Below are 19541 nucleotides of genomic sequence, written 5' to 3'. Positions count from 1 at the left end.
ATAAAAATAACATTCCTTTGACTTTAGTAAGTTTTGTTGTTTTACTAAATTATTTTCGTGAATAATTAATACCTGAGAGTAGAAGTTGTTTGTATTTGTAAGTTTTGGATATACATAGTGAGATATGATCAGATCAGTCAATGCATGAAATTCATTATATATTATAGGTAATAGTAATTTTATATAATATTTTTAATAATGTGCATGAAGCAGGTTTTCATGGTGTGGATTTTTCTTGAAACATCATCATGTTTTCACTGTTTTTGGATTCTGGTACATTTTAAGTTATTGGTTTCAAGCTAAAGACATTCAACTTATACTATGCTAGGGTAACAATAGAAACATGATATTTTAAATTATTTTAAAATTTATTATGAACTGATTTATAATGCAGAACTAGTAAGTGTTTTATGCTTGGATATTAAATATAATCTTCATTGTAGATATATACTCTTAGATTTTCATATTTTAATTTTAATCCTACTTACATAATAAAAAGTTTTCATAAGTAAGTTCTGATCCCTGCAATACATGGTTTTCTTAATTCTTGGGTATCTTGAATCATCCTAGGTTGAAGTTCAATAGCCCTACCTCTATTGAGATTTCATTTATTTCTTTTTTTTCTTTTTATTGTTTATTTATTTATTAAAGATTTCTGCCTTCTCCCCGCCACCACCTCCCATTTCCCTCCCCCTCCCCCATCAAGTCCCCCTCCCTCATCATCCCTAAGAGTAATCCGGGTTCCCTGCCCTGTGGGAAGTCCAAGGACCACCCACCTCCATCCAGGTCTAGTAAGGTGAGCATCCAAACCGCCTAGGCTCCCACAAAGCCAGTACGTGCAGTAGGATCAAAAACCCATTGCCATTGTTCTTGAGTTCTCAGAGATTTCATTTATTTCATTCATCAGTCCTTAGTCACTGGAATTAGCTGGCCTCACTTCCAAGAGAAGGACTTTTTTCCTTTAGCTTCAGGGTTATTTCTACAGATTTTTTTCAGGTTTAAGAATTTTCAAATTCTTCTGTTTTTCTGTTTTCTTTGGATGTTCACATTCTTAAAGCATATTTTAAAGTAGTCATAATTTAATTATCCACTTTCCAGTTTGTTGCTGTGGTACAGTTTTGTGATGTCTTTTTACAAAAACAAGTAAGCACAGCCTCTTTGCTCTTCCTTAGTTCCTGTCTCTTTCCTCGTAGTAACCTTTCCAATTTTACTATGCTTAAAAAATACCTGCTATAAGTCGTTTTCAAGGAGTATGGAAAGTTAGATGCATACATTGTGCTCTTACTTGACATTAACCACAAAGCATTTCTTCAGGTAATGCAGTCCCCTGAGAAAAAAGAGTACCTAAACCTGATTTTTCTTTAACCCCTGTAGTGGCCTTGATAGGCCTAATGAGGATCAGGCACAGAGACCAGGTGGGAGCAGTAGAAGTATTTCTGGATCTCCTTGTTAAAATTTTAATTATATTTTCATTAAAATTTCTGTGTTTAGTACCAAGGTTTGAACCTAGAGTCTCCCACATGGTAGGCAAATGCTCTGCCACTTAACGAATTTTCAGCCCAATTAATTTAAATTTAATTTTAAATACCCACATGTTGCTAGTGCTATTATAGTAGAAGCCACATTTATTACTTGTTTCAAGATACAGGGTTAGGAAAAGTGTACTGTAGAATCATTTTAGGTTCATAAAAGATATAGTTTCTCATTTCTTCAATGACAAAATCAACATGCTCATGTTGTAAAGACCGTATGTGTTCTTTCTGAAAGTCTCAATAGTTACATTGTCTTTATAATGATTTCAAGGAAACAAAAATTTATTTATATTTATTTCTTGGGGGGGTATGCTAATATACGCCTGTGGATCTCAGAGGTCCTCAGGTCTGTGCACAGTTGCCTCTACTAGCTGAGTCATTTTGTCAATCTTGGTTCCTAGAAAATATTTTATTTCAATTTATGCAGTTTTTCGTCTAAAATTTGTTTCTCACTTAGAAATTTTCCAAAGTCACCAATGTTTAAGAAAATAAAATAGGATAATTTATTTATTTTAATATCTGTTATTAAAATATTCATCCTAAAATAATCCTGAATATTCAGTTTATAAATAGTAAAACATACTTGAGATGGTTGGTCACTTTGTTAACCATGGATTTAAATTATTTAAGGGTGTTCACACCAAAACACATTTGTGGTCATTTCTAGAGACCTTCACAAAGCTGCCTCATTGTTTGTGGAAACTGTGCTAGCAAATGCTAGATGACAAGAACCTGATTGTTCCTGACACGAAACCTTTAATGTGTTGTACATTGAAATTTTGCAGACTTCGGCTGGGTGTATTTTTCTTTACCTTTATTATCTGGTACTGCATAATAAAGAAGGTTTTACACTGTGAGTTTATTCAAAGCATCCCGCAAAGTTGCAGATTTCCATCTTCTTTTCTCAGTCATATGGGTTGAGAGTCCCCACCACTGTAGGGTAAAATATAGAATAATGGCTTATTCAAGGCCGTTGAGAACACAATTTCTTTTTTTTTTTTTTTTTTTTTTGGTTTTTCGAGACAGGGTTTCTCTGTGGCTTTGGAGCCTGTCCTGGAACTAGCTCTGTAGACCAGGCTGGTCTCGAACTCACAGAGATCCGCCTGCCTCTGTCTCCCGAGTGCTGGGATTAAAGGCGTGCGCCACCATCGCCCGGCCGAGACCACAATTTCTAGACTATGTAGGTGACTGAGTGACTCTAATTGCTCAGTGCCAAAGTTCAGAAATACAACTTACTGGGGGTTGGTAAGGAGCATTTATTATTTTTTATTATTTTTTGAAATTTCTAAAAAACAAGGGGGCCAAAAAACTTTGAGGGAAGTTTTTTTTCTATGAATTTTATGTTATCTTGTCTAGTGTTACTATATTCTTCATTAAAAGAACTGTGTTTTGCATGAAAGGCTACTTTTATTTATTTACTTTAACTTAACTGCTGAGTCCCTATTTGTATCTATAAACAATACATTGATTTAATTGAGAACTTACCATTGAAATCTTTTACTAAGTATGTTATGATTCAGTGATAAGTATAACAGTAGCTTTTCATGTCTGAGCAATATGATTTGATTTTTTGTATACCAACCCCACCATAATCACTTGTTTATTTGTCTGGACTGCGTACAGGTGTTGGAGCATGGTGGGCTCAGCAGCTACTACTACTTGACTAAAGAGTGAATATGCACCATGTTCCATGCAGATGCATTACAGTTTTAGAACTGGTTTTAGCTCACAGTTCTTTTAAACAGCCTGGGGATGCTAATATCTGCTGGGATTGTTTAATGTGCAGTTTGGTTTATTTTGCATCAGCCACAATTCCAGAAAGGAGCAGAGCCTACTTTAACTGCTTCTGCTTTGTTTTGCTAGTCTCAGGAGAGACCCTAGATGTTCAAAAACAATGCACATTGGATATAAAGCTACTGGTACAATACATATATAGAATTTTCTTCTTTGAATTTTTGCTGTATTTTTTAATCCAAGTGTTCAAATGCCACTCTGACTAAAACATTGCCCATTCATTCCATCCTCTTTTTTATTAAATCAACATTGTTGTGAGATATCCATTTATAAAAAGTTATTTGTAAATTGCGGTGAGGGATACTTTGAATGCGTCTGTAACTTAACCTGGAATTTCTGAGTAATTTTAAATGTTAAACCTTTCTTTTTTGAAATTCTGTTGTGGTTTTGCTGCTAAAGTGAGATTGATTACATATTTGTACTTTTCAATCCTCATTTAATGTTATAAAGATCCTAGAAAGTAAAAATGTCAAATGAGCAAAGACATCAGTGTGTTCAAAGAACAAAAAGTGAATTTGAACTAATCAAGGAGAAAAAATATGTTATCCTTCATAGGACAAAAAGTGCTATTTGCTATCTTTTAGGCCCTGAGTTAAGAGTTTAGATAGGTGACAACTTCTCTTTACCATATTACTTCTTTTTTCTCCCCCTTTCTATTCACTTGAGCTTTATAGTCTCTAATTATACCTTTTATTTTCGCATCTTAATTTGACTTTCTGCCCTTTCAACTAACTTCTTTTGATTATTTCCTTTGTAATTTGCTTATTTTGGGAATAAAAGCGCAAACAAAAATGTCTCATCTATGAAGTGCATAGAAAGTAAAAAAAAAAAAAAAATTCTGAATGTTTGTCCACTCAACTATTTTATTGGATTACATATCTGTTTCAGACAGTGAACTCATAAGGAAAAGAAAGGTTATAATTGACTTATATAGTACTGTTTATGAGACAAAATAAAACCTGACCTTGACTATGAATAAGCAAAGCTCCAAAGATACCTAAGATAGCTAATATTTAGTGTAGCTGGAGGTCAGACTATAGCCTCAGAGAATTTATTAACAGAAGATTACACTAATTAGAAGACAAATTCCAATGAAGTTCAGCCCAAACCACATCTTGTGGGATAGGGATATAGTGAAGTGATCTGCAACACTTGCTAAAAATGAGCATGGTGCTCTACCAATAGGCAAGAATTCGAAGGACAGATGTTGAGTGAAAGGAAAACAAACATGGGGTGGAGAGGGGGCTCAGCAGTTAAAAGCACAAGATGTGGATTTGGTTCCCAGAACCCATATCAGGTAGTTCACAGCATTAACTCCAATTCCTTAGATTTCATGCCTTCTTCTGGCCTCTTTGGGTACAACAAACTCTTGGTATACATAGAGACAAGCCGAGTAACACACACATAACACACCATTTTTAAAAAGAAACAAAAGACTATATATGTATATTTATGCTCATTAATAAGATATCAAGAAAAAGCATAACTAATTCATAGTAATAGGAATGAGAGTAATATCATTTGAGTTGGAAGGATGTTCATCATTGGGAAGAATCCTGAAGAGATTTTCTGGGTTCTAGAAGAAAGGTGGGGGATGATGGCTCAAATGGAGAATAAACATTATGAAAAGAGTAAAATCAAAATTAGTGTGTTTTGTTTTGTTTTGTGTTTTTATGTTCAAAGGACCACTTTTCAGCTGACAAAGTGCTTTTCCATCTCATCCAATATTCCATGATATAGGTTCATCTCAAACTGATACATAAAGGATGTGATATTTGGTCCTACTTCCTTTTAACAGATCTTATAACATTTTTCTCTTTTCTCTTTCTCAAATTTTCTCACTCATCTTGCTGTCTCTATTTCTAACAAAGCTGCATATAGCATACAGTGAGAATTCAGTAAATAACCTGTTTGAATAAAGAACTGAGTGATTATATTGAAGGCTAAATGTAGTATAATGTAGTATTTATGGAATCCATGCCAGTTTTCACAGCCTGTAAAACACTTGACTTGGCTAGTTAGCTCATATATCAGGTATTTTGCTATTACAGACTAATATACTTTTACAATGTGAGGATTGGTTAAACAAAATCCATGTGGTTTTCTGATCAGTTTGACCAGTGTTTTCTCATCTGTGACTTAAATGCCATTTATTTCTTTGCCACTGTTTATAATTTTTTTAAGTAGAGGCATAGGATTGGTTGTGAATAAATAACTAATTGATGGAGCTTGGAACTTGGATTTTAGACAATAACTAAGAGCTCCTAGTACAGTCATGTCTTCCTTTCACCTGTTAGGCTAGCTCTATGGCTTCCTAGCTGAATTCATTTTGTGTTACTTTTCCAGAGAAATTACTATTTTGAAGTTATAAAAATAACTTGTTAAAACCAACAGTAATGCTAAAGTCATCTCATAGCTTTTTGATATGTGCTTTCAGTTTAATAATGATATTAAAAGTTTTTCAAGAATCTAAAGGTATTTGTAAACTTAGTTAACTCTTAAGTACTTTATTAGTTATTTATTGCCTACCATGTGGTTTTTATCATCAAGGTGGAAATAGACAAATGCTGTTTACTAATTACAACTTGAATCTCTAATTTCTGCCTTTTGTGTTGTAATAAGAAATACATGATGTAGGAAAAACATTTTTTATTAGTTCATCCTAGATTTTTAACTTTATGTTTGCAAATAGTACTCAGTATAAGCTATAGCATGTGTATTGATAAAATTATGGGATAAACTTACCTAGAAAAAAACTATCTTTTTATTCTGCTTGATTAATATTAAACACAAAAGAAAATTTCAAAAGGAACTAACCAAACGCACTTGAGATACAGGATTTTGCAATGGATTTTGATTAAGACAAGAGTGTGGTAGAACAGTGTGTCAATAAAGTCATAATAGGTTTTGGTCTGAGTCAAGAGAACTATCAGAGAAAATTAATAGGAGTAAATCTGTTGCTTACTTGATAAATTATGAAAATGTGGATTATTTCAGCCGTAGTTCTTACCCTTTCAGTCCAAAGAATCTTCTCTGTAAATTAATGAAATTTGTTACACACGTGTGTAACACATACTGACCTCTCTCACCCCAGGCTCTACACTCAGTTTTGGAAAAAGTTGTAGAGCGAGGAGAAGACCTATCAGTAGTTTACTTTTGGTTAACATGGCAATTGTGTATTTTCCTAACAAAACTTTGAAATTGGCTTATAATAAACTCAGAACTAGAGGTGCATATTTTCTCTGAATTTCTATTTGATATATGTTGTGCAGATTGATAGGGTGTTTTAAGTCATTTTTTCCTTCCTCTCTTCAGAGTGATCTTCACTTATGCTACAGGTTCCTCCCAGGTTAGAAAGCATGTGGAGGGGCAATTCCAAATTGCACTATTTATGACCCTTCTGGGCCCTCTCAAATGTGAGCAAATGATTTCTGTCACTGGGCTGGTGTAGTGTCTTTTAGTTTAAGCATAAATTAAGAAGAACAACAAAATCCAGAAAGTGGGACTAGGAGGGCATTGGTGTTAAAAAAAAAAAAAAAAAAAAACACCCCATGGTTAAGAGGGATAAAGGTGAAAACATTGGAGCCACAAAAGGATGGAGTGAGTGCCTTTGCTCAAATTCCTGTGGCCAAAGCAGGAGTCTGACAGGCTGATGGGAGTGAGTTTCCAGGATGGAACTGGATGCTAGACTTCAGGGCTCTTGGGTGCAAGGGCTGCTGCTAGGTAGTTTTTTTGTTGTTGTTGTTGTTATGGCTGATAAGGAAAAACTGCCAAAAGGACTTTTCAGGGTCGCCATGTCTCTATGGTGGCCACTGCTTGGATAAGCACAAGCTGGTTACTGGGTCCAGGACTCAAGCTCCATCGCGGCAGCCCGCTGAGGGTGTGTTTGCAGCCAACACAGGGCACTTAGCCTGCTGTGGGAGGGCGGGGTGGCTAAATCGGTTGTGGGGCATGCGCGGCTCTGAGCGCGGCTTCTCAAAAATGGCGGCGGCAGTGTGAACTCTGGTGTCTGCTCCGGGAACTAGCATGACAGAAGTTTTGTTGCTAGGGCGGAGGAGACCCGACGTGCGTGGTGCCCCCGGCCCCCCATGGGGAGTGGCTACTAAGTTCTGGTGTTGCAGTCCTGATGGCTGTCTGCAGGGCGGGCGGTGGGGAGCCTTAGGGGCACGTCCTGCGCTGGGAACGCCCCCTTACTGCCGCGCCAGCGTCCCGCCTCAGTTTGTCCCGACACCCCTGTCTCACACCCCTGGACTCCTTACACCAGATGCCACGGCTGCCGTGTCTCACTTAGTGTTCGCTGTAGGCCACTTTGGCTGCTAGTGCGCAGTGCTGCCCTTCACACTTGCTTGGAGCCCCTCCACCGGCCCGTCTTGCTGCAGGCATTCTGGCCCCTGGCCCAGCTCCCTCGGAGGGCCCCTCTCCTGCAGTGCCGACAGCGCCCTCTGCAATTCTCCCCAGGGTAGGTGGGACCAGGCTGAAGCCTGGGGGCTTTGAGGGTGGTTGGTAGGGTTGAGTGGGGCAGAAGATGACTTCTTTGCAAGGTTTGGGTTCAGATCAGGATTTGGGAGGTAACTTGGATTTGCGGAGGGGATGTCAGCCTAGAAAGATGCGCCTGTGGCCTGGAGCCCGCGCGGGTCTGGTGCCAGGTGTGTGCCTTGGGGCTCCTCGCGGGGGTGGGGTGAGGTGGGGGTGGGGATGTGTTAGTTCTTTAGAGTGGATACCTCCTGGATGAAGTCAAATGGGAAGGCATGGACAGACTCCTCCTGAAAGGGTTTAGGCGAGGGGATGTACTCAGTCAAGGTTTGAGAATAGTGACCACTGTTCCTTCCATTTGAAAACAGCCCTGTAAAGGTTCCTCGCCTTTATTGATTTTTTTTTAAACCTGACTAGTATTCCAAGAGTCTGGAAAAAAAGATACGAGATATTAGGAGAATTTGGGATCTAATCCAACTCATTTATTTATTTATTTGTTTATTTATTTATTGGTGTCTTGAGCCACATATGTAGCTTCAAAGACTGAAGAGTAATTGCCCCTCTCCCCTCCCCTCCAGTCCTGTGTTGTATGTGGGCTGTTTTAAAATTGATGATGTCATGAATGTACACAGTTGCTCTTAAACATTGATTCTTATTTGTCACGAGGCATTTGGTCAGCCTTTTTGATTTATGGCTCAGTTAACAGGTCTTCATTAAGCACCTGTGCTTTTTTTATTTTATGGAATTCACTCAGTTTGAGGTATATTTACTCAAAGCCCATTTTGTGTTTCGGTTTCTGGGTGTTTAAGGTAACCAGTTCCACCAGTAGTACCTTATTCCTGTATATTCCAAGGTTGCTAAGGAAATCATAATTGATATAGAACATGTATTTCTTTGCCTAACGGTGAAATTCGAGTATTTTTGCCACTGTTCTTTACATTTTGGTTGTAACCAAGAATTATTTCTGATTAGGCCTGTGGGAGATGGGTATTTTTGCTAATATTAGTTGAAATCAGTATGCATATTGGAAATTGGGTATTTTAAAATGATAAACAATTGCACATTTATGACCAAGTAGCTTACGTTATAACTAGATTTAAAAAGTACTTTTTTTATTTCAAAATATATCTTAAATCTCCCTAAAGCCAAAATAATAAAGCTTATGATAGTCAGTTACAGACTAGATGTGATGCTCATTTTTTTGAGTGTGTTCCTTTTTAGCTGCCTGCCTGTTCCTCCCAGATGCTTCCTATCACCTCTTTTCCTGCCCCTGTTCTCTTCTGTTAGTGTCTGTTTCCGCATTAGTGAAATGGTCTGGGTAATCCTGGGCTGTCTCAAGAAGAAATAATTGATGATGGTAAAGTGCCTTAAAAGACTGAGTAAATACTAGGTCTTTTGAATGAAAATGACTTATCCCCTTGTTCCATTATAAGTTAGTTCCAAATACAAACTTTTAGTTTGAATTCTTATGGGGGGTATTTTACTTGAGATTTTTATTGCCACTCTCTTTGGGTTAAGTGGAATACTGGGGTAAATGCAAGAGGATCCTCTGTTCTTTGAGCTACTAGTCACCTTTTAGAAACAAAGCCATTAATGTCAGAGAGTTAGTCCATGGGATCTTCAGATTAGAAGTGATTGTAGAATTTGAAAACCTGGGAACGTGACAATAGTCAATGTTGGTGATTTTAAAAGTTCACCTTTAATGGAAAGTCTTGATACTCCTTTTTCCTGAGGGATACAGAAGGATGCCAGTTTCACTTACTAACTCCAATGTTGTATAATTTACTTATTTAATTTTATAAATATAGGAATAAAATAGTGTTAAATATGTTTTTCACACTTAGTAGCTTGGGCTTTGGTTACTTGAGGCATAGAAATACCTTTACCTCTAATGTCTTATTTTTGTAAAGCCTAACAGAAATGATAGTAAATTGAGAAACAATCTAAGATTTGAAATGGGCATATGTTGTTGGGTTTTCATGAGTAAGGCATTTTTGGTTATTTTGCCTTTGTTACCTGGTATAAGTATACCGTGGTAGCCATAGAAATAATAGTGATGGTGTTTATATCATGATTTTTATTAAACGTAATGTCCCTAAATCTTTCTCCTGCTTTTGTTTTGGGCATCTGGTGCGATGTTTGTTTTTTTTTTTTTTAACATGAAATGAGGATAACTTATTATGTGAAAAGTTGAGTGATTTTGAGTTCACACAGCTGGATATGCTGGTGTTTTAGAGACTATATGGACTCTTTAAAGAGTTAAAAAGTGGAGTAAACTTGTTGAATTTTTGTGTGAGTAAAGAGCTGGGAAATATTTGAAGATAGAGAACACTTAACTCCTCTACTTGTAACTTGTGTTTATGGCTGTGGGTCTGCCCCTTCCTAAGTTTATGGACCAAATTGTTCTAAGAGCGGAAAGAGAGTGCTCACCTTTTGTAGTAACTTACATTGTAAACTTCCAAAGGGTCAGATACACCGCAGTTCTATGATATACTTGAGGATGCTTTTTGTTTCTTGGGGAACAACTTGCATGTCTTGCTTCTTGTCTTCGGAATACACATCACAGTTTTCACTGCATTTGTTTCTCAAAAGGATTAGCTAGTTCAGAATTCCAGATATAAACAACTCTATTTGATATGTACCTTGTAGCCTTTATTAGTTATTTAAGAATGAATGTTGTCAAAGTCCTTGGTTTTAATATTTGGTCACTTTTTCTACATTTTATCAGTTTTGGCTAGCTTTTATTTTTATTATATATACTTAAATTCAAACACTAATTCAAATGTACTTAAGTTTTCTTTTGAACACAGATATATCCTTGTTGCTGTGAAACTGGGTTTTTTTCCTTTGAAAATAATTTAAAGAGTATTATTTGGATTACACTTTAAAGTTATTTTGAAGTAATGTCCATATTCAATTTTTAACTGACTTGGTAGAGTTTCATAAATATGCTCAGATAAAGCAATCTTTGTAGTCATTGTTGAGATAAAATAGCCAATAGTGACAAATACATGTGTGTATTCCTTAACTTTATATTACTTTATAATCTGATTTTTTTTTCATTTTAGATTTCAGAAGTTATAGAGCTATTTAAATGAGTAGTTTGAAGATACCTGCTACATGTTTGATATAGTGTCAGGGATGTTTCGTTTTCTAGTCACTTTAGATTTTAGTTTACTGCATGCTTTTCTCCACTGTTGTTTAGTAGGCACGGTTGTCATCATTTCCATTATTTCTTGTTGGACTGCTGTTAGAAACCATAAATCTAGGTTGCACTGATAATAGAAGCAGGCTGTAACTTGATCTATGTCTTTTGTCAAAGTATAACACCATGAGCTGCCTGTAGTAAATTGACATGCCATGCCATTAACTCTAGCCCTTCACAAATGTCAGTGGGCAGCAGGTCTTCGGGTAATTAGCTTGTGGCTGTGCTTTAAAACCGTAGGAATTTACAACTATAAACTGGAATTTTGGCAACCCTTAACTTGTATTTCATTTATCTATTCTCATATAAAATGCTGCCTGACTGTGTACAAAACTTCCACATGAATAATTTTAAAATGGCAAGTGATTCTTTAATTTGTAAGTTATAATTTTTAAATAACTTAAAAATATGACTAATGAATGCTCTTGCTTGCTTGCTCTCTTTCTCCCCTCCTCTCCCTCCCTTCCTCCCCCTCTTCCCCTCTCTGCCAGGGTCTCAATAGCTCCCACTGACCTTGAACTCCTTATCCTCCAGTCTCCACCTTCCAAGTGACATTGGATTTATTTTGACACACAAAAAGACTAATTTCTAGTTTCTTGGGGGTAGATCTTGCTAAAAGATTGCTAAAATATTTCCTATAGAAAATTTTATTTCCTTTGGAAAATTCAATTTGTTGCAAATCCTTACTGCCATAATATTCTAAGAATTGGTGAGTCACCAATGGACTTTTTATTCCATTTTATCCTTAGTAATATTTTACTTTTGAGACATAGTTAGTTTTCCTATTTGTCATCTTATCTTATTGACTTACCTTCTTGTGTGCTGGGGTTTACAGAAGTGTGTCACCATGCCTGGATATTTTTAAATGTATTTGTGCAATTTAGGGTTTTTCTAATTACTTTCATTTATATGTAAAAGAGGGACTTTTGATTATTTTAATAACCTGGGTGAATTAAATCCATAATCATAAAGTCTTAGCATAATGAATCATGACCGAGTCAACAAGTAACATATAGATATATACACCTTTTTTCTGTCTTTTTTTTTAAGATAGCTATCAGCACTGCAAAAGTCTTAGTTGTGAGAGTGCTTTTTTCAGAGAAACATGTTACTACAATATACTTTAATTAAATGAACACTTACTTCAAGTCAAATGAAAAACTTTTTTTAAGTGTGTGTTTTGTGCCTGTAACTCATATTTTTCACTCTTGTATACTATGATGACAAAGGATTTTAACTGAAAATGTTGGCTTTATAAATTTATAATATACATGGATAGAGTTTCATTGGAAGATTATTGGTATGTGGAACTTTGAAAGTGCATATAAAATACATACTTTCAAATTTGTATTTTTCGTGGGCTTGTGTGTGTGTTTGTTAATTGGAAGGATAAACAAGAGGTGGATAGCAGCATATATTACTTGATAGTTGGGTTAGAGGTGGTTTTTCATCCTCACAATTACTTGTCTCTAGAATTTTAAGGAGAATATGTCCAATGATGATTTTTTTTTAAAGAAAACAAAACAGTTTCTAGGAATACACAAGGCTGGCTCAGTGTGGGTCCAAAAGTTTTTCCAGTGTTAACTTAGCTTAAAGAAAAAAATACTTGTGGTTATTTATCCCAGAGTTATTCAGCACAAACATTGGTTTGGGTTTTGCTAGACCATTTCTCTGATAACTATTAGAGAATAGCTTCTCTTTTGGCAATGAAAATATCTGATCATTTAAAACCTATATATTTAACCTACCTCACTTACTTTGTTTATGTCTTTGGGTTCTCACTTGTTCAAGACTCTAGATTGGGTGCTATGCCTGTGTGGCGATATCTCACTTTCATGGCTAAATGGCTATATAGCCATGTTAGCTATAATTTAGCATTGGAAAATCTCTGAGCCATCTCTACGGCCTTATCCTCCTTTATTGTCTTCTGGGCTTATATATCTTGCATTTCTAGCTGGTATCAAATAGTCCTCCCAAATGATTATTCTAGTCCAACTTTTAAAGGTAAGGTCAAAGAAAGATGAGTGATGTTTTATGATTTGTGTGTGTATGGATACCCCATGAAGCCTTGAGCTCTGAGAGAATATAGAGGGAATTGAGGACCTAGAAGAAACATGATCAACAGTGGATTTCATCAAGCTAGTGGCAGAACAGGATCTTATTTTGTGTCTTCAGTCTGAAATTCCACTTTGTTCTTTCTCTGTTCATTGAAACTGTAAGCCCTGTGAATGACTCACCCCCCCCACACACACACACACTGTATGCATGCACAGGCAAATATAACCTCATGATTTTACTGTCAGTGTAGCAAAAGATGAAGCTTAGAAGTGGATTACTTGACCCTTTCTCCTCTTAGTATCCTCTTTATTACCAGCATTATCTTAGATTTGCAGTTGGGTTCCACACTTTAATGCCTCATTATACTGTTTGTGTGTGTGTGTGTGTGTATAAATTTTTTCCTCTTTCCTCTCAGAAAAAAATTATGCAAGGTTGTTCATAAAGCTGCTTTGCATTCTGTCACAACACCTTTTCCCTTGGGCTTATGAGGAATCCCTTTCCTACCTGTACTGTTACTCTGGGGTTGGAGCTTGCTTCATTTCTTATACAAAGCTGGTGGGTTTCAGGAACATTTATCATGTTCGTATGAGTGTTCTAAGCACAAAAAATGAAATTATCTTTTATATGATAAATTCAAGAACCTTTTTTATTCCAAGTTCATTATACTTTCTGATACTAGAATATCATTTTAAATCCTCTTAATGCCTATACTTTTGTTTTCTTTAATAATGTTATTTTCTTCTGTGGAATTCTTAGCTGTGCCAGGCTTTTTCTTTTAGGCCATCTACCAGCTCCCAAACCATGACACAGAGACTTATTATTAGTTGTGAATAAGATTGCCCTAGCTTAGGCATGTTTCTGGCTGGCTCATGTTTATGTTTTTATTTGTTTTCGTTTTTTTTTAAAAAACTTCTTTATTGAATTTTTTTGGGTTTCACATCTTGCACCCCAATTCTGTTCACCTTCTGGTCTCCCAGTATTCCTCCCCATCCCTGTTGCATTCTCCCACAAAACAAAACAAAGTAAGCAAGCAAGCAAACAAAACCAAGAACAACAACAAAACAATAAATTAAAACAGAATAAAATGCACACCTAAAACCAAAAACTCTCTGTTTCGCCTTCTCTCCTGACTCTTTATCACCTCTTCATTCATCCTGATGGTATTGGAGGCTTCAGTGTGTCATTTAGTATACTCCTTTGTCCCATCAGCTTGACTGGCAAATGTCCATTGCAGTGAGTCATTGGTCTGGTTCAAGGCCTCTGGTCTTTGGTACACCATCCTCACTGGATCCTCACCAGAGCTCTTCTGGGGCACCTTGTGTCTTGGAGATCTTGCTGGTATAGTTTCACAGGACCAGGCCTTTCACAAACTCCAGCAGGTCCTAGATGAGGGAGATGCTAGGGTGGGTCAACCCAAGGCCCAGCTGTGAACCTGGGCATTCTGCCTAGCTCTTTTAATTTTATTAACCTGTTTCTATTTATCTACATTTTCCCCCAGGGCTTAATACCTTTATTACTTTTGTATATCTTATTTTCACTGCTTCTCTACATCTGGGTGGCTGGCATCTGCCTGGCTTCTTGCCCTGGATGTGTCCCTTGTTCTTTCCTCCTTCTCTTATTCTTCCTCTCTTGAGCCTAGATTTTTCTTCCTATTTCTTATTTCTGCCTGCCAGCTCCACCTATCCCTCTCTCTGCCCAGCTATTGGTCATTCAGCTTTCTTAAAACAATCAGGTGCCTTAGGCAAGCAAGGTGAAACAAATGTAACATATCCTTATATAATTAAACACACATCCTTACGTCATTAAATGCAGTATAAACAAAAGTAACACACCTTTACACAGTTAAATATTCTGTAGTATAAACAAATGTAACACGTTTTTGCTTAAAGTAATATTCCACAACACTCAGCTTTTAAAAATATAGCACGCATGCACACCCACTCACCTGCCTGCCTGCCTGTCTGCCTGTTACCGTGTTTTGTGTTTGTGCTCTTGTCTGTCTTATGTTGTTGGAGTTCAGAAGATGGTTTCAGATCACCTGGAGCTGTAGTTAACAGCATCTGTGCTCCCGAACATGTTTTCTGGGAACTTCAGTATATTGTAGTATATTGTAAGAGTTCTTAACCATTGAGCCATCTCTCTAGCCTCCAAATCCCAGATTTTATGTGGTAAACTGTGTGTTGTAGCACCACCCCCCCCCCAATTTTTTTTTCCTTCACTCACCGTTCTTTCTGGGTACCAAAGCTGGTTTCAAATTCACGAATCTCCTATTTGAGCCTCTTAAGTGCCAGGATTATAGGCAGATTCTCCACTACTAACTCTAGAGTGTGTATCTTCTATCCACATAGTACCAAGCACATCATGGGAATTATATCATTATTTATTAAGTAAATGAATAAACTAAATTTAGAATCAGATACTTGTATTGACTAAAGAAATGGGAAAGCTTTCAGGAAATAGGTTGGGTTTATTGATGGTCTCTAAGAACTGGTAGTATTTAAAGAAGCAGAAAAGCCGGGCGGTGGTGGCACACGCCTTTAATCCCAGCACTCGGGAGGCAGAGGCAGGCGGATCTCTGTGAGTTCGAGACCAGCCTGGTCTACAAGAGCTAGTTCCAGGACAGGCTCCAAAACCACAGAGAAACCCTGTCTCGAAAAACCAAAAAAAATAAAAAATAAAAAATAAAGAAGCAGAAAAGAAGAAGAGGGTATTAGATGTAGTCAAAACAAGATGAGTCATTGAAACAAAAATCTTTTTCAGTTAGTATATATGGTGTGTTTGATTGATACATGTCTGATGATTTTGAAATTGAGGAGGATCTTATTATTAACCCATAGAAAGCTCTGGATTTTTTTCTTAATTGCATAGCCAGTTGAAGCCTGAGGGTGAATTGGGAGGAAAACAGCCCAGACTGTATCTGACATTATGCATTATTATGGTAGAAAAGTACACCTATGGCAAAACAAGTTGAACAGCTGTGTTACTACTCCAGGTAGAACTTAATGAAAGTATAGACCGGTAAGTGTCAAGGGGAAGGGTAATTAGGTGCGTAGTCTATTGTTGGCCACTGAGTGAAAGAACAGATGTACAGCTAAGTCTTGAGAGAAGTATTGGTATTGGTGAGAGAAAACTATCAGAAGCAGCAAAGTTTGGGGAGTTGAGGCTTTAAATGCAAATAAATCTCTTGGGCTAGAGATATAGAAATCTTTCTGCATAACTTCATAAATACATTCCCTTAATTACCAAGTTACATTCAGTCTGTATACCATCCCATCTTAACAACAGGCAAATATATGCGCCTGATCTTTTTCCTAATGCTTATTCTGTGTTTCATTAATATTTCTTGGATTGGACTCTTCTCGTAGAAGGATGGTCTAATATTTTCTTTTTCGTATTTGTTTTAGAATATGGGGCATGTTGGGGACATGCAGGAAAAAAACTAATTAATAGTAGTTTAAATCTATCAGGTCTCCTAACAAGCAGTTTGCCACTAAAATGAATTTACTTGAATTTTGAGACAGAATCTCACTATGTAATCCAGGATGACTTTAAATTTAAGATCCTCTTGCCTCGGCTTTCTGAGTACTGAGATTATAGGCCTATTCCACAGTACTTACTTGGCTCTTAACAGGTAATTATTGTTAGAAGATTTGTTTTGTGGAACTTTTCAGTGCATTTATGATTTTTCTACTCACTGATGTTATGAGGGCTCTGTTAAAGGCCTTAAATCAAAATTCAGTGACTGCCAATCTACCATCATCTCTGATTTACTCTTTCATTTTTGAGACCCTAAAACAAAGCCCTGTACTTACCCATGTTCCATTAGCAGCTTTTCATTTTATTTAAGTATCCAACTCTGAAATTCATATTTTGCTACTATTACATCTCAGAAATTTATGGTACTTAAGGCATTAATTGTTTTGCTTTTAGGAAAATAGAGGAGAAGGGAATACCATGGGACAAACAGTGAATGAAGGTAAGATTTGCTTATCTAAAGATTGTTTTTAGCTGTTTCTAACAAGTATCTTCGCATATACTGAACTTGTGAAATAAAGCCTTTAAAATGTTTTAACAAATAACATAGTATTAAACAATTACCTGCTGATTATACCTTTTTCCCTATTGAATACTGTCATACTCTGTTTCTAGTATTTTCCTTCCAGAATTATTTTCTTTTTCATATTTGAAAGAAGAAATGCTTTCTTAGATTTCTCTGTAGACATATTTTATTGACAATTGATTAGAGTACAGCATTCTTAGAAGCACCTTTATTTAGAAGGTAATCATCAAGTAATTGAGGAACTAAATTGCTCCTAATCTCAATAAATTCTTTGCTACATACTTGGAATTCTTATATTCATTTCTTAAAGTCAGTTTTATTGCCCTTATTTATTCTGTTGTCCCTTAAGGGATTCAGGTAAAGTCTTCTTTTAAAAATGATTTTTACTTTTAATTACATGTATATATGTTATGTCTTTGTGGATATGTGCATTTGAGTGAAGTTGCCTATGGAAGACAGAAGAGGACATCAGATGCCCTAGAGTTGTGGTTTCAGGCAGCTGTGAGCCACCTAAATAGGGTACTGTGGTAGTCATCTGCAAGAATAGTAAGTGCTCTTACCAGCTCAACTTTCTCTATGGCCTCCAAATAAGAAAACTAAAAGTCTTGGAGGTAACTGAACAGGTCTTATAATAGGGTTTTACCAAGCCAAAGTAAGAATAGAAATATCCTGGGCTGGGGATGTAATTTCGGCATTAAGAGGACTTGCCTAGCATGTAAAAAGCACTTTTTTTCAGATCACCCTACCAAACAATAAAATTAAAAATAGTAGAGTAGAAACTAAAAAAAAAAAAAGAATAAATAGAATTCAATTCTTTTAACTGTAATATTAATGACTAATTCTTTCATCCTGTATTTCTCTGTAGAAGTCTGCTTATTGACTCATTCATATGCCACACCTCTTTGCATTTTGTTGCGCTTTATTTGCCATAATACATTCTTCACACATTTGCCTCTTTATCCTAGTTCAAGTCTTGTATATCTTATTGCTTTCTTCTGATCACATGTTGAGTGCTGGATGCTGTCCTTTAATCTTGTTTAGTTTATTTGTTTGCTGACCTTGGTATAGTATTTATAAATAGATTGTTCGTTTCCTTAGAAAAAGACCCATGCTGTTAACATTTTTGTCATAGAAATTCTTACTACAGAACTATTTAGTAAATTTTTTAAGTGTGTGATTTCTTCAGACAATTTAATCAGAATTGTCTCCCTAAAATATTCATAGACCTTTAAGGATTTCTTAATCAAAACCTGAAATACATATCAATCATTGCTATATGGAAACTCTGAGTCCTGAGATTCAAGCATTCACACTTAAGATAATGAAAGACATTTGAAAACCAATGATACTGTTGATTATTTGATGATATTAAGAACTTAGGATATTTTAGCATTATATTTTATATTTATTTCTTTCATATATATACTCTAATTTGTCTGAGTGAAGTGATATATTTTAGATTTGGTGACATCTCAAGAATTTTGAGCCCTCATTGAAATATGTAGTTTAGCATAGAGAAAAACCTGAGTAGTTCATTGAAGTACATTGTGTTCTATTCTAGCTTGCATGTGATGTTTTTTAAACACTTGAAAGCATCACTTATTTCTAGGAAATTATTTTAAGCAGTGTAAGGATCCACCAACAGTTGATTTAGATTATTGACACATTCACTTAACAAATGTTTTAGTGCATTATATATCCCAGATCCTGGTCTATGTTGCAAACATGTATTACTGAGCAACACGGGCAGAATTAAATACTTATTTTTATAAAACTCTCATTTTAGTAATGAAAAATACAGTAAAGAAAATGAAAAAGTAAATTATAAAGTGTAGAATGTACTAGAAAGTATTAGGACACATAGCAAATGAAGATAATCATAAAATTTAAACATGTTCTCATTTAAATATTAAACTAATTTTATAATCTTTGAAGTGTTCTTTCAGACTATTCCAATTTTATTTTCTTTCCCTTTGGTTAGAATCAATGGATGTCAAGAAGGACAATCAAGAGAAAACAAGTCATTCAAGTACATCTTCTGTGCAAAGCAGTAGGTTTTTAAGTAATTTATTTAATACATGATTTTTCTTCCTCTTTCAGTGTTATAATGAACTCATGTTGCTTCTGGTATAGTATGTATATACTAACTTCCAATACCTTAGGAATCTTAGTCATAGAAAGGGTCAAAAATGTACTGTGATATTTTAACTTTTAATTTATTTAAAGATGAATTAATAAAGATTGCATGAAATTACAATTGTATATTTGAGTGCAAATTTGTCCAATTTTTAATGGTAGAAATTTGTCAATTAAAATTATCAGACTTTTTTATATATAAATGAGATTACCTAATCAACTAGACAATTATATGAATATATTTTCAAGGATCTAGACCATGGCATTTCATTTTAGTAATCAG

At 35.7% G+C, this 19541-nt stretch overlaps 1 protein-coding gene across 1 annotated transcript in view; it reads left to right on the top strand.

The window, feature by feature from the left end:
* Positions 1-7732: 7732 nt before the first annotated feature.
* The window catches only part of Scml2 (Scm polycomb group protein like 2), an 89396-nt gene continuing 77587 nt past the window's right edge, over positions 7733-19541 (top strand). The window contains exons 1-2 of the mRNA XM_057760792.1: positions 7733-7785; positions 16993-17038. Coding sequence (XP_057616775.1) covers positions 17017-17038 — 22 coding nt within the window. The 5' untranslated portion in view covers positions 7733-7785; positions 16993-17016. The remainder of the gene's footprint in view (positions 7786-16992; positions 17039-19541) is intronic.

The sequence above is a fragment of the Chionomys nivalis genome, chromosome X (genome assembly GCF_950005125.1).
Source record: "Chionomys nivalis chromosome X, mChiNiv1.1, whole genome shotgun sequence".
NCBI lineage: Eukaryota > Metazoa > Chordata > Mammalia > Rodentia > Cricetidae > Chionomys > Chionomys nivalis.
This window is presented reverse-complemented; position numbering and strand designations above follow the sequence as displayed.